This window comes from Pseudochaenichthys georgianus, chromosome 5 (genome assembly GCF_902827115.2).
Source record: "Pseudochaenichthys georgianus chromosome 5, fPseGeo1.2, whole genome shotgun sequence".
NCBI lineage: Eukaryota > Metazoa > Chordata > Actinopteri > Perciformes > Channichthyidae > Pseudochaenichthys > Pseudochaenichthys georgianus.
In genome coordinates this window covers 30,952,436-30,968,803 of record NC_047507.1, presented here as the reverse complement: position 1 = coordinate 30,968,803, position 16,368 = coordinate 30,952,436, and the positions used below count along the sequence as shown (strand labels likewise).

At 41.1% G+C, this 16,368-nt stretch overlaps 2 protein-coding genes across 2 annotated transcripts; both read left to right on the top strand.

Annotated features, from left to right (window-relative positions):
• The first annotated feature begins 571 nt into the window (after positions 1-571).
• LOC117446367 (kinesin-like protein KIF17) lies at positions 572-8,981 on the top strand. The gene is made up of 11 exons (XM_034082533.2): positions 572-658; positions 747-1,021; positions 1,280-1,426; positions 1,939-2,040; positions 2,286-2,475; positions 3,402-3,854; positions 4,036-4,130; positions 4,233-4,428; positions 4,585-4,688; positions 4,840-4,949; positions 8,440-8,981. The coding sequence occupies exons 2-11, from the start codon at positions 791-793 to the stop codon at positions 8,792-8,794; spliced, it is 1,983 nt and encodes a 660-aa protein (XP_033938424.1). The 5' UTR covers positions 572-658; positions 747-790; the 3' UTR covers positions 8,795-8,981.
• A 2,446-nt stretch (positions 8,982-11,427) lies between these two features.
• On the top strand, positions 11,428-15,983 carry LOC117446992 (SH2 domain-containing protein 5-like). The gene is given in 12 exon segments (XM_034083548.2): positions 11,428-11,662; positions 12,164-12,228; positions 12,307-12,387; positions 12,476-12,550; positions 12,666-12,734; positions 12,736-12,813; positions 13,610-13,810; positions 13,896-14,079; positions 14,969-15,074; positions 15,163-15,322; positions 15,776-15,922; positions 15,924-15,983. Coding segments are annotated over 11 exon segments (1,212 nt in total). The 5' UTR covers positions 11,428-11,662; positions 12,164-12,177.
• The last annotated feature ends 385 nt before the right edge of the window (positions 15,984-16,368 follow it).

Genomic DNA, 16,368 nt, shown 5'->3' with positions numbered 1-16,368 from the left:
TTTGTTATCTGTTTTATAGAAGTGAGTTGACCTTAATGATTGCTCTAGCGCTTGCAGTTTGTGGTGATGTTGTATTTGTATTGCATTTACACAAGACCAGTGTTGCTCTTAAATCGTCCACCCAATAAATACCAATGAGTGGCTTAAAAACAGAAACACCTTTCTGTATTATGTTATCATTTGAAAATGTAAAAAATATTCAACATCTCTCAACAAAGACTGCATCTTTTAACCTTTATGAATGCATGAGTTATTAACTTATTGTACCACATAGGTTAACTGTTAATGGAAGGTGAAACGAAACCCATAATACAGGCATCTGTGGGTAACCTATTTGTTTACCCATGTTCTCCTATACTAAAAACATTTATTTGTAACTCCAAGCAATATTACGAGGTAGGTTCGCTTCCATTGGTCAACGGTTGTTTATGGTTGCTAAGCAATGTCAACGCTGTGGGAGGAACCACGAACCAGTGCAGAATGCAATGTAACCTATAACGACACCTGAACAGGAAATTAAAAGTCTCACTTTACTTTTTAAGTACATCATTATTTTGTTGGTGGTGTTTGATATCCTCTGGTTGTCAGTTTTTCTAAACCGACTTTAACCGGGATGGGAACTGTTTTTCAGCCATTTGTCCGCGTGCTTTTAAACTAGGTAAGCTAATGAGGCTCAACTCAGCTGTGTTACGTTAAATATGTATAAATGATAATTGAACAGTGTTCTTTGTTTTTTTTATCTTTAGCTAGCTACTGTATAAGTCGACTGCTGTGTTGTGGATGTTGAGCCATGGGATCAGAGTCAGTGAAGGTGGTTGTGAGGTGCAGGCCCCTGAATGACCGGGAGAAGGCTCTCGGCTCTAACACGGTTCTCTCCATCGACCCGCACCGCTGCCAGTGCTTCATAGAAAAGCCCGGGGCAGTGGACGAGCCGCCCAAACAGTTCACCTTTGATGGGACTTACTTCATTGATCAAACCACTGAGCAGATGTACAACGAGATTGCCTATCCTTTGGTTGAGGTAAGCTCTGGCACCCACTTTTGATTCTGTTTTTTTTTTTTAATTTGTTTAGTTTTCAGTGCCAACATATACAGAAGCATTACAAAAGTGGTCACTGGACACCCTGAGTCCAACAACAGCCTATATCTTATTGCTCATGACAGCAGACCTCATTATTTACTTAACAGGTTGCTGTCAGTCACTTTCAGAAGGGTGCTTTTTAAAGAATTGTCTTGCATAAGGTCATGCCAGACTTTATTCCTATACTTTTCTTTACAGGGTGTCACTGAGGGATACAATGGCACAATCTTCGCCTATGGACAGACTGGAAGTGGGAAGTCTTTCACCATGCAGGGGGTGTCCGACCCTACAGCCCAGAGGGGGGTCATCCCAAGAGCTTTTGAGCACATCTTTGAGAGTATACAGGTAGATGAAAAAATATATATATTTAGCAACACAAAAATAAACAACACAGTACAGGAAATGAATGTACGATATAATATAATTTAATAAAAAATTATGGAAGTTATGCTACACCACAATTTACAAGAAAGGTACCATTATACTTAAAATGAAGAGAACGTTTTGCATATTTATTTAATGCACAGATAAATGAAAATGCACAAAAGTGACAATTAATTCTCAGGTTAATAAAAAAAAGAATTGGTCAATGGTTTCAGCTTCTGAAAAAAAAGCAAGGATCCACTTCAATTTAAATATTTTTGTAGAAAATAACAAGATAAACTAATAATGCTAGTGATAATAATGCTTAAAATTGATTTATTTGTCTTTTAGAGTATTTAGGTAGGTTGGCTAAGCACTTTTTGTACGCCATTCTAGTGGCTACGACTTTTCTTACATATAGTCCTCTGTCCAGGCTTGTCTGAGCTTTATGTGCTCCGAGAGACTCATTTGATGTGTTTATGTGTGCAAGCTAGTGTGCAGAGAATACTAAATTCCTGGTGAGGGCCTCCTACTTGGAGATTTACAATGAAGAAATCAGAGACCTATTGGGAAATGACACCAAACACAGATTGGAGGTAAGTCTTTTGTTGTTTCAATAAACAAATCAGAAGCCCAAAGGATTATTGCTCTTCAGTAAGTAAAGTGATTATAGCTTCTCAGGCTATTCTCTGTCAGTGAGCTTTTTGTGGAATGTGCATGTACTGTGTAAGTTGCCATGGTGACTTACAAGCACAGTAGTTGCTTGAAGGTCAAGGTGTTTGAACAAGGTGACAGATTTGGATTGTGTGTATGTGTTTTTGTGTGGTTGATGAATACTTAGCTGAAAGAGCATCCAGAGCGGGGGGTGTATGTGCGGGACCTCTCCATGCACACTGTGCACAGTGTGGGTGAGTGTGAGAGAATCATAGTGCAAGGCTGGGGAAACAGGGCAGTGGGCTTCACGCTGATGAACAAGGACTCCTCTCGCTCACACTCCATCTTCACCATCCACCTGGAGATGTGCAACACAGGTGAACACACACACACACACACACACACACACACACCACACACACACACACACACACACACACACACACACACACACTCACACTCACACTCACACTCACACTCACACTCACACTCACACACACTCACACTCACACACACTGATGCAATACGTTTAACATGTTGAAACATATTGACATTCCGTTTAATATGTGATAAAGGCATTTTTGTCTGCATGAAGGAACATGTGCTTGATCTTCCTTTCTTTAAAGAGGCCCTATTATGCTTTTAGGGGTTTTCCTCCTGTAGTGTGTTTTAGAGGTTTTGGTTCATGAAAATGCTCTGCAAAGGCTAAAATCCCAAAGTTCCCTCCAGAGAGATGTTCTCTCCCACGCACTCCCCCCCTGTCTGAAATGCCTGCATTAGTGCTCCAACCCATTCTATATGATAGGTGAAGGGGCGGGACATCTCTAAGCGGTTGACTAATCACATTACATTACATTTTATTTAGCTGACTTACAATAAGTGCATTCGACCAAGAAGATACTTATTGTCACAACAGAGCCGTCTAGCTAACCAATCAAAGCAGACTGGGCTCTGGTTTCAGACAGAGGGTGAAAAGAGATGCTGCAGCAAAGGCAGTATGAGAAAAATAAATACCTTTTTGAACATTAAAGCATGTTCACAAAATACAAATATGAACCTGAAAATGAGCATTATAGGGCCCTTTAAATTCCACTTTCTGAAATCTTTGATAGTGTGAATAATGAATATTTTTAAAATAAAGTGTGACCAGCTTTGATACATTTAAATGCTGAATAGGAGAGATGATCATAAACCCAGACCCAGCAGGATTTTAAAAAATAAATAATTTCAGGGTGTCTTTTACTAATTGTAACAGTAACAAGTCACATTTTTCACAATGTTCTTTGTCATCCCATATTCTCAGATGCAGAAGGCCAGGATCATCTACGAGCAGGTAAACTTAACCTGGTTGACCTGGCGGGAAGTGAGCGTCAGTCTAAAACCGGTGCTACAGGTGAGCGGCTCCGCGAGGCCATCAAGATCAACCTGTCCCTCTCGGCGCTGGGTAACGTCATCTCGGCGCTGGTGGACGGACGCTCCAAACACGTCCCCTACCGAGACTCCAAGCTGACCAGGCTGCTGCAGGACTCTCTGGGAGGAAACACGCGCACATTAATGATCGCCTGTCTGTCCCCCTCGGATAACAACTACGAGGAAACCCTGAGCACACTGCGCTATGCCAACCGGGCCAAGAGCATCCAGAACAGGCCTTGTATCAATGAGGACCCCAAAGATGCTCTGCTGCGGGAGTATCAGGAGGAGATCAAGAAGTTGCGGGCCCTTATCTCAGGTCAGATGGGCACCACAAACCTATCATGTAAGTATTTTTTTGACCAGCCTTTTAATTCAAGCCAAAATGCCATTTTTATTTGAATATTGCTAAATTATTTTTATGCTACCAAGAGATATCAAGAGACGTTCCACCTGGATATGCTTACTTGTTGTGTGATTTTTAACGCCTGCTTTTTATCCTACTTTTTCTTCTATTTTGCATGCAGCTCTGCTCTCTGGTCACTTTTCTGAGGAATCCCCTGCTGCTCTTTCAAGGCCACAGTCCAGCACCAAAGAAGTAGAGAAGGAGAAGATTAAAGAGGCAACTACAGGCCGTTCCCACACCCATATATCACTTCACATCTCTACATGCTTTGTATAAAGAGCAGGTGATTTATCGGGCTGTATTCTGCTCTCGCCACAGGAGTACGAAGAGAGGCTGGCCAAGTTGCAGGCTGAGTACAATGCAGAACAGGAATCCAAGGCAAAGCTGCAGGAGGACATCGCTGCCCTGCGTTCCTCCTATGATTCCAAACTGTCCAATCTGGAGAAGGCTCGAGCCAGCAGGGGGAGCTCTGGCCCCAAGAATGAAAACAGAAAATCATCTTCCCAAGAACCAGGTAACTAGTTTTGAAATGTGGTCCAGTGCATGTCAAAAAAGCTTAAGTAAACACTCCTGCTGAACACAATGTTGTTGTATGAGATTGCATTTTTTTCTCAAGAGTCCTTGTTTTTGTGTATGTACTATCACTGCTATGGATTGTCTTGCTTCTAAGCATCAGTAAGTGCTAGCTGTATGACAGAGGTCTCAGAAGAAGAGGGCTCCTGCCACACTGATCCCGTTTGCCACAAAACAACTGGAGAAACTTCCCAGACCAAGGTACTGTTCATTAGCACCTTCCAACACTACCAGTAAACATTCAAGATATGTTATAGTTTCTATATTAGGTATCTACCATTTTAGAATAACTGCTGGACATGAATGCTGACATTCAAATACTTATTGGATATTATTTCCTCATGTTGGCGAGCCAGCCTGCTGTACCGGCAGTCGGTGTCCAGAAGGTCCAGACAGAGACGGGCTCAAAGACTCTCCTGATGTCACTGCAGGGCCTCTGGACCAGCAACATGTCCTGGAGAGGTTTGTAGAGACACATTGTACACACAGAACCAGCCATTACAACTGCTGTCTTTTTACATGATGTCTTTCCAACATTGTGCAAAGGATGTGGAGCAGGACGCCATAACACCATAACGTTTTTGTGTACCAGGGTTCCCACGCATCCTAAAAAAGCCTTAAGAGGCATTCAATTGACATTGAATATATAAATACATAAAAATAAGGACTTAATTGGTATTTAATTGTTAAGTACATATTTCAAAAGTCTTGAACATGCTAGCACATAGGAAATAGGATTGTATGCCATACTTTTCTGAAGTTGCAATGTAAATAATTGTTTGTATAATTGGTGACATATATTTTTGGGAAAATAATTGTAATATTAACATTGAAATTGCACCTTAAATGGTCTTGAACTCTAATTCCAAGTGGCATTAAAAGGGCTTAATTTGAATTTGCCTAAATTGTAGTAACCCCGTGTCGACAATTGTTCTGATAATTAAAAAAGGTCTGAGGTTGTAAGAAACTGTGTCCATATTTAATTGATTGCACCCGAAAAAGAAAGTGTAGAACATACAATAATAAAGATAAGACTTAGAGAATGCAATTCCTGAAGAAATTGCTAGTGGGAATGCTGAACAAGCTGACGCTAAACTGCCTATGCTGAAATGTAAGGTGTAAGAAGAAAGTGAAGAATTTAGATTGTAATGATACATGAACACTGGGGGCTGAATGTGTGATGAGAGAAGAACAGAAAGTAAAAAGGCTTGGAAAAGCAGCAGAATATTTGAACTGCAAACTTTTGAACTACCTTGATGGCGAATGACCTGTCGGCCATGCCAATGGCATTTGATGACATCTCATAATACGCTTAGATGCGTTGATGGCTGCATCGTTACCAAACCTGTGAAGTTTGGGCAGTTTGGAGCATTTTCACTGAGTTATGAGAAAACCGCCACCGTTTTTATGGCGAGGGATGCGTTTCCATGGAAACGGCATATGTGAGTATTGCAGATTTGACGTAGAGCTGTTGAGGCATGGAGAGGTGATATACAGGTGAAGATTGTGGGACGACCGGACCATGTCCATTGGAGCTACAGCGACATCGGGTTTTATGGCGAGGGATTGGTTTCCATGGCAACAGCCTATGGTGAGATCTCAGATTTCCCGTAAAGCTGTTGAGGCAAGGACCGGTGATAATACAAGCGAGTTTGGGGGACGATCGGACCGTGTCCATTGGAGTTACAGCGACATACGTGTTTTATGGCGAGGGATGCGTTTCCATGGAAACGGCATATGATGACACCCCATAATTGACGTAGAGCTGTGTTAACCATTATGTGAAGTCTGCTGCTCTGAGCATGTCAATTGGAGTTATGACATCATCGTGTTCCATGACATAGGTGTTTATATTTGAGCTAACGACGTGTCCAGAGATCAAAGGTTTCCATGGTGATCAGTGAGAGGAGAGCATTTTCATTGTTCTGAATGAGAGATAAACCTCTTATGCTGCGTTCACACCGGACGCGATGCGAATATTCGCATCGCTCCAATCGCTCAAGTTTCACCGCGGCTTGCAGTTTCACCGCGGCTTGCAGTTTGTTTTATCGCGTCATTCAAAACAGACATACCGTTGACGCGCCGTTGACGGACAGTTGAGGTTGTTTATACTTCCATGCAGGGCCGAATTCACCATATACATTGGGACACACACATCAATTTACTTCAATTTTACTACTTCTAAAAGGCAAGGTACGTTTATTTATATAGACAAAGAAATCCATTTTTATATATTTTCCTTTAGAATAGCAGGAAATTAGTATTCAAATTGATTGAATTTTTGGTCCCCCCCAATGTTGACTCCATGGTTACGGCCTTGCTTACATGCAAGATCGTTTTGGTTATTTCTGTCCTTGACTATGGAGGCAACTATTGCTGCTTTGTACCTTCTGTGGAAGTGTATCGTATATCTCCGGGAACCCACTCACAGCCACAACGATCATCTCTTCCATCTTTACAACTGATCAACAGCAGGACGTCAGAAGGAATTATCCCAACGCTGATTGGCTTTCGCAAGAACGCGTCACGTGAATTTGACACTCAAGTTGAAAAGATTGAACTCTCGCGTTTGACGCGGCCCCCTTCAATCGCCTCAATCGTGTGATTCGCGCGGCGTCCACCGCTTCATGCTGGCCGTCGGAGTGAATTTGCGTATGTAGTGTACTGTAGTGTACTCTGCATTGACTTTACATGTCATCGCGCCGACCCCAAACATCGCATTACATGTGAACGTTTTGTTGAAGAACCGTAACAGATATCGGTGAAATTTCAAAGCGTGAAGCATGTCAAGGAACTTGAGCATCTGAAGTGTACTTTGTGTGTACTTCCGGGTTAATAATGTGGCCTTTTTGGCAGATTAACTAAAGGTGTGCGGCTGCTGTGTGGGGAAAGATGAGGCTGGTTTAATGGAGACATGTTGAAAGTTTTTGTCACTTCATGCCCTCAAGAGGCATTTTGTTTAATTATTTTTGCTTAATTGTTTGTCATTTTTCAAGCTACGAGATGTTTTCCTATGTTTCTCATGAAAAATTATGTCTCAGGAATGTAGGGTTTGGGAATTATGGCAGGTTTAAAAGAAAATATGAAGGCAAAATGAAATCTGTCCTCCACTCTAGCTGTGACATCACTCACTCTAAATCTGAAGAAGGCCTCTTTACCAAGGTCTGAACAATGTTAAATATCTCTAAAAGTATGAATCAGATTTAAAAGTTGTTTTACACGAATAATGTCAGAAAGATGTGTAACATTTTAAAGTGGAATGAGGTTTCTGAGTGAAAGTATGAAAGGAGCAGTTAGCAGTTGAAGTTGCATGAAGATTGTTCAAGTCTGAAGAGTTTCTCCATTGACTTCCATGTTAAAAATGTGATTGTGATGTATTATGGGATGAATCTCTGAAATTATGAAAGTTATGAATGAGAAAAGTAATAGCCATCGATTCCCGACCGAGCTGAACGTTTTGATGTTTGAACGGAGTTTCTGCGATGTGGAATGTGGGAGAAGAAGAGGTGCAAAATAACCCGGCGGAATAATAAAGAATTTCGTGCGTAACATAACAGATAGTTGGAATGCTGTGTCAGCATTCCAACTAAATAAGATATAGTTTTATTAATCACAGATTGGGACATGGGGACGTTGCAGCAGCATGTAAAACAAAGTATTGCACAACATAAGAAATCAAAAATCAAATATATTCATCTAGAAATAGAAAATAAAACAGAACAGAAATGGTTGACCGTGAAGATAAGAATCTGTAACTATCTGACAAATAAAACACTATTGAAGTGCCAATTTACAGCTAAAAACATCTTACTCAGTATGTGTCCACTACAATTGAACTATAAAATGGATCTGTACCAAGATTAATAGTGCATTTAAGTGTTATTTATTACATTTAAGATTCAGACATGACAGTCCAGTATGAACAGTTCCCTGTTGATCCATCTGTCCCCAGACTACAGCAGCTGGAACAGGAGGTGGTGGGAGGAGAGCAGGCCAGGAACAAAGACTTGCAGCAGAGACACAGGCAGAGGAAGAACCTGGCTGACCAGAGAAAAGTCCATCTTATCAGCGCTTTGTCACAGAACATTGAGGACAGTGAACATGTACTGTTAAATGTCTACAACTCCATCCAGGAGGAAGTCCACGCCAAAAGCCAAATGCTCGTCAAGGTCCAGGGAAAGGTGGGTCACAGCTACAGTACAGTAGGACACATATTAAAGTTTTTATGGGAACTGCAATGGGTTTGGAGCAAAGTTCAACAACTGGGTTCAGGACGTGCAGTACGAAATACCACAGATTTAACTTAAACATGTCACGCTTTTCCGGTTATTACCCGTCCCCTTGTGTGTTATGTAGCTTTTTCTGCATGTAAACGGTCTGCAGAGTCACAAACCCTCAAAGTACACCCTGTAGCGAGTAAAACTCTAACACAGAAAAGACCTGTCTGTGCTGCCCCAGAACGCCTCGTTGGAGATTTCTCTTTTTCCATTTTTTTCTTCCTGGTCATAGTGACGTAACGGCTTGGACCAATCCGCGGAGCTCCTCACACACACACACACACACACACACACACCACACAACACACACACACACACACACACATGCACGCACGCACGCACACACACACACACACACACGCACACACACACACACACACACGCACACACAAGCCTTATATTTTCTCAGCCGCGGCTCCGCGGATCTCTGCACTGTGAGTGTGTGTGTGTGTGTGTGTGTGTGTGTGTGTGTGTGTGTGTGTGTGTGTGTGTGTGGCCACGCCCGTCAAGAGAGAGCTCCTGCAACAAAGCCCAAAACACCAGCGGTTAAAAAGCTGGCCAAACGGGGGGCCAAACGACCCGCGTCCAGAGATTCGTCCCCTGAGGAGGCGGTAGTCACGAAGGAGACAACGAGGTCCAGACGATCTAAGCCTGAAGAGTCTTCTCCTAAGGAGCCGGCGGTTAAAAAGCCGGCAAACAAAAGGCAGCCTGAGCCTGAGCCTGAGCCTGAACCTACAAAAGGGCCCGCACCGAAAAAGGGGGCGAAGGGCGGCAAGCCGACCACTCGTAAGTCCAAGAGAGGGAAAAACTGAGCCGGCGCCGCCTTCCACGAACTGAGCTGCTCTGAATATGCAGCCGCTTCGTTTCAGTGCTCTCTCTTTTGACCATGTTCTCCCCTTTTTAACAGGGCAGTAGTTTTTTTTTAATTTCTATTGTAGAATAACGTTATCCTACCAAGTTTACTGTACGTTGAGAGTTTCCTGAATTTCATTTTTTAATCACCATGTGTAGAAAAAGCTCAGTAAGTGTTGCTGTTAAAACAGATCAGCTGCCAGATCGGGAAACATAGCGAGGTCCAATAATCTGTAACTAGAGCCATTTGGTAACTATCATTTTTATATCTGTTCCTCGTGTATTAATTAGCTGTTGGCAGTACGAGTTCCTATCAAATGAAGTGAGATATCAGTGTTTTGGATGGTTGCAAAAATTACATTTGAAGTTAAAATGTTGGTTTGAAACTGTTCCTAAAGACATTCATATTTTATAAACACAGATTCTATGGTTGTTTCCTGTACTGGGAGTAAATGACAATATTTTTTGTCCGTGCAGTACTACCTTAGATTTAAAATTGTATCGACATTTGTTCTTAAATATTTTTTATTATTATGAATAAGGATTTGATGTGTTATTTAACAAAAGATTGCCCCAACAAAAGATTAGGCTTGCAGGTGACATGTTAAGGAAATACAATGATAAAACACTAAGTTAGTTTTCATTTCATACACATAGGAGAAAATGTATTTTTTGATGTGTGTGTAAACGAGCATATACATCAATTGATTTGATTGCTTCACAGCTGTAATTCAGTATCCAACTGTAAGAAATGTGTCTTGTGAGTACGAACAAGGAGGACAATAGCTCATACATACCCTGCATGCATGTATTCCTTGTGTTGTTAAGCTTTTTTTCCAAGTCATTAATAAAATGGCTATATTTGTAAAATCTTGCTGTTATTTATTTTTCCTTTATTTAGTTTGAGTGATTTATTTTAAATACAATGCATAATTGTCCTGATTCAAAAACATTAAGTAGTATTAGGTATGAATGTATGCGTTTTTATAATTTCTTCTGGACAAGATACCACAATATTTTATAGTGATGTGTAGGTGAGGTTTGCTATTTTTTTTCCAAATGCATATGTAAAGATGTTCTTTCCCCAAACACATCAGAAGGGAAGGGTAAAGCATGTCTGCATTTATGCTGTCAGAGAAATTCTTCTAAATATAAAGAGCCGTTAGATCTCTCGTGAATGTTAGACTTGGTGGGATGAATCACATCTCTTCATGAAGAGAGAAGAAGCAAACGGTTGTTAAATGCTGGGCTCTCAAACGTGTTTTGTCTTATCAGTTAAACAATACTGGGTTGATGACCAGCAGAGTTCAATAAATCATTTACTTGGGCCATCCTGATTTCCGTACAATTTAATACGGGGAATCATAACCTCAACGCATTGATTATCACATTGATATCTAAAATGTCTATTTCTGTTCAGTTACATATTTGAAAGCAGTACAGAAAGTATGGCGGCCTTATTGCATTATAATCCATTATATTGTAGGCTACTATTAATATATTATATTTGTTACCTGCTGCCTGATTCTTTTCACCATAAATTGAAAATTAATCAAAATGCAGGAAATGATGTGTCAAGTGCTTGTTTTGGGCCCAGGGCTATGTCAGGTGTCCAAACAATCTTTCTCACTTAACTTCTAAGAGAGTTTAATTTAAGCATTGAATATTTTACCAAAAAAGCAAGTTTATAGAAAATGATACTTGAAACCATCATAGCGAAATGTGCTTGTCCCAGAGGAACCTGACTTTCCCACCACAGGGCGCGTGACGTCACTGCGGTACATTTCGCAATATGTAGGAATGTGAGGAGCTTGGTGGAAAAGAGTGGATTTATAGAAAAGAGCAGCAGGGAGAGGGAGGGGTGTATCATATCTCAGGGGCCGACGTGTTCACGTACCCTCTCCTGACTCCCCGGTTCCCTCCCCTCGAGCCCCGCCTCGGGCAGCAGGTAAAGGTGCAGGACGTCGGTGTCACGCGCCGTGTGAAGACCCACTGAAGGAGACGCAGGCTTCGCGAGGAACGGGCTGTGGTCTAACAACTCCGAAAGTAAGTTTATGTGATTTCAAAGCTTTTGTTTCAACAGGTCGAGGAGCTCCGGTGCACTGTCCGCCTACACTGGGTGGAAACGAAGAACAAATTGAAGCCGAATGACACCTACGTTTGTCATTTTGGATTTATTGTAGCCTACTGTTCGGGATGAATACAAGTGAAACAATAAAACAACGTTCCCACTTGTTGGCAGCGACTTTGACTCGGTTACGTTGCTCGGACATTGGATAAAAGACTAATAAGCCTGTTTTTAAAACCACAGACCAATCCTAAATCACGACCTGTCTTCAAGTATTCTGATATTTCAAGATGGTATTGTATTTTACAATACTCTGCCAAACGTTCACTTCATTACACCCTGTTTAAACCTCATGCAGCTGTAGTCTACTATTGTAAATGTCTGACTAAGTGATCTGCTTGTTTGTTAGATAGCTTTTCAAATGAGCTTTATTCTAACTGGGCTTTGCTTTTAGGTCTAAAATATGTCTGCTTTTGCAGAGATAAACAGAAGCATGGGTGAGGCGCCAGTGGGAGAAGATGGTACAGTCACTCGATCAGCAGAGGTAACTAGAACAAGTAATTCATGTTTGTGTCTTTTTGTGTGTTTGTGTTTCGCTTTAATGTTTGTCTTTGCTGTGAAGTATGTGGGTTCATTTCCTGTGGATGACTGCTGCTTGGATGACCAGATAGAGCAGCTGCACACTCAGCTGAAGTGCCTCATAGTAAGCCTGAGCCTTAGATTATCCCCAAAAGTAGCAACTTGTGCCCGTTTTTGGAAAATACGATATTGAATATGTTTGTTTTCTTCAGACATGCAAAAGAAGGAGGCCTGTATCCCTAAAATTCTCCATCAAAGGTGTGAAGATGTACAATGAGGATGAAACGGCAAGTATTGAGACGTTAGGCATGCTACATTCATGGACATCTTGATCTAATGAGTTTGTTTTAAATCTGGAACATTAAAGATGAAGTCGTTTTTCTCGTGTGTCACTGTATGCAGAAACTCTTGATGGCTCACGCTCTGCGGCGAGTCTCTCTGTCCACCGCCTGGCCCTCTGAGGCCCAGTTGTTCCTTTGTCTCCCACAACCCAGGCAGCACTGATGCCCAGCTCTACTGCCATGTCTTTCAAGCAAGGCATTCAAGAGCGGTGAGAAACTTTGGGTATAATATTGATAGGAGAAATAGTTAAGTTATGTGTCTTACACAAGAACAATTTAGGGCAGATGTGGAACTATGCATATCTAGGATTTTGACATAATGGCCCTACAAAAAAAGTATATATGGGAAGCATCAAAGGAAGAATATGTGCTGTATTTGAAAGAAACCTGTTTATTTGACAAATATATTTTAATGGAATTGTTTTCCAGCAAAAGATATATAGAAATGTACGCCACCTTCAACAAATAAATAATAATAATTGTGCAGTAACAGTAAACAAATGTAAAAGATATCTTACACAAAAGAATATAAATAGCACACCCACACAGACTATGTAGCAATATTAATGATAACAGGGTAAGTTGTCCCATTGACTGAGCAGAACAAAGACACACCCACGCAGTATTTATTTAGCTTCTGTGGGTCTGTAGAGACTATAATTCTGCTATCAAAATATCTTATAATTAACACAAAGAAACCCTCACAAGATCAAACACATTTGGTCTACCAAACTCTTATCAAAACATTGCTGACCTTAAATAAACCATGTTAACTTAATAAACCGTTGCTTAAAACCAACCTTGTTGTTTGGCCAAATTGATCGTCAGTCAGGCGTTTTGGAGTTTGTGGTGATATTTCTTCCAAAGAGAGAAAACGTTTTTTGTTAGTGTTGCTCTTAACTGAAAAATGTTTACTAGGAATTTGGTTGATCAAAAAACACAAAAATTGATGATACAATCTAAGTAGAACTGTTGTGTTTTCTGTGTCCATGTTCTCCTCTCTAGGCACAGTTCCTGAACCTGCTGCTTTGCCGCTGTTTCCAGCTGTCTTACATAGAAAAGCACCCCGAGGAGGCTCAGGGAGACTCTGTGGGCTCGGCGCCGCGTCGCAACCCCTCCCTGCTCAACCACGGCTTCCCTCTCAGCGTCAGTGCCCTGGTGTCCTTCAGAAGAGCTCCTTTTCAGGGCTTGCTGCCGGGATCTAAGGTTTGGACTTGAACGTCTTCTTATTTTCACCTACAAGATTATATTATTCCTTTTACCCCATTATTTCCTTTCATTGCATCTATAGAACAATCAAAAGTCTTCCGATGACCTGAACAGCAGCCAAGATGAAGTCTTCCCCACTTCCTCCCCCTCCCTGGTGCGCAAGAAGGCCATCCGCAACAAGGTGCTGAAATCTGGGGCCTACCGCTCTTTCACTTTCACACCGCTCAAACAGCGCAACGTTCAGGAGCAACTGAGTGCCTCACAAGGTGGGCTAAGTGTTCACAAAGCGCTTTCAAGAGTCAAAGAGTTGTGGAGGTAAAGGAAACCCCTCAATGTTTAGGTGAAGGGCAGCCACTCACTGTCTGTCGTGGTGTCAGCAGGTAGACATTTAGACACGTGATAAGTAGGTTGTTCTGGTCGAGTCACAACGGATGTAAATGTTCTTAAAACGTCTCAGTTTGAACTAGTAGCTTTAATGTGTTAAAACACTCGTTTTGAATGTTTTCTTTCATCACCAACTGCTTTGTTTATCTAAATCTTGTTTTAGGGTCCTGACACACAAAGCCGATTATTGATCGACGGTCATTGCCGTTGGTTAGCATCTTTGGTGTACTATTTGCGGTGTGTCTGGCACTATTTTTGGCCACTTCCTTTTTAAAATGTTAAATCAGTTGATTGGCTGTTGAGCTTAAGCAAATCTGTACAAGAAGAGAAACTGACGTAAGGAAAACAAACAATTGAAGTCAAAAGTGTACACCCGGTATCTTTTTGAATTTGTTCAATATTGCAACCTGGAATGAAGCTAGGTAGGGAGTGAGAGTGGTGCAAAAATGTTTGGCAAACACTGGTGGTTTTAATGTGTGTGTATGCTAAGCCTTTATAGCCCTACGTTTTACGGTTCTCTTTTTATAATAACCGTTGCATGCTGCTTATGGAGAGTCATGTCCTGGCTCACTTGTACTTTTTGGCCGAGTCGAACAGTCTTCTGGTTTCCTTTAGTGTGTCGGGGCCTTCTAAACCAAACATTCACTGAGGTTGGGATTTATTGAATGGTTCCACACGCAAACACGGCTGGTGAAATATTTCAACTTTTTGACCTCTTAGCTTTTAATCATCTCCAAATTCGCACTGATTTTTCTTTCAAATGTGAATCAGGAAAGGAGCAAGACAAAGTACCGGTAAGGAGATCACGGGCTCCGAGCTTGGCCGAAACGGAAGAAGCACTGGCTCAAACGGTGTGGTGTTGGGCTGGTATCGCAACGTAAGAGTCCTTCATGCATTTGAAATAGATGCTTCTTCTTGCCCGCTATATGTCTGTGTTTTTCTAAATGTGTATTTTTTTTTTTTAGTGACAGCAGCTTTGCCCTGCTTGCAGACGACGTTCTCGGGTCATACCTCCTGTGCCCACATCCTAAAAAACCCAAATGTGGCTCTCTCATCATCCGCTTTCCCTCTGGCCTGATCACCCACCTTATCGGAAACACTCACAAAGGGAAATTCCTGCTCGAGGTAAATGTTTTGCTAAGGTTAATTATTACACAGAATTATTAGCAAACGGTGAGTCTGCCAGGTACATTTGTACTTAGTTTGTACTGTAAACAACTGTATCAGTTTTATTTGAGCTACCAAGGATATAGTCACACACCAAACAGTGTCTTTTTTTCACTATTTTTAGATAATCAGAAAGAAGATGAATTTTCATGATTGAATTGATTTATTAATATAGATTCCTATAGGAACATATTCCTCTCTGCAATTGAGGGTTTTACTAAATAACTAAGGGATATTTATTGGGTGTAAAAAGAGTGTTAAAGAGGCAAACAACTGAGACAGACATTATTATCTGTGAAAACTGAAACTAAGAATGAGTCATGTTGGCATTTGATTATAATGTCAAACTGATACTGTGTAACCCTAGCTGTTACTTCTGCTTTTACAGTAATCTTTTTGTTTATCTCTCAGCAATGCAAGACTGAATTCAGTTCCATAGCAGAGCTGATCGAACACTACACAGAGTTTCGGGAAGAGCTGCAGTGTCTGCTGAGCTGTGCCCGGGTAAACCACTGTTACGAGTGGGAGGAGAGTTCCAGCTCTCACGCAGCCTCTAAACCCACGCAAGAGCCTAAACAAAGCCAGAATTAAAAGTACCACAGAAAGGACTTGGGTTTAATCACTGGACACTGGAAAATGTGGAATGCCAACCTCAGAATGAGTGACAAACTTTTTGGATTTTTGCACATGTATCATCTTTTATCTTTAAATCATATTGGTGTTTTTGGGAAGCTTCACAAAAGTGTTGGCACTTAATGTATATAGTATACTAGTCATTTATAATGGGGTACTTATTTGTAAAGTTGCTTTTTATGTCTTTCGATAAAGTCTTTTTAATAGCCCTGAAAGGCTAGAAGAGTTTTTTTGTGTTTTTAAGACGTGAAACCTAACTAATTGATTGGGTCATACAGAATACTTTTATTTCTTGCAAGTTGCACACATACATTTGATCAAATATTATTATTCATACAATTTTAATCTTGCTTTCATGTTTCCTCTTATGT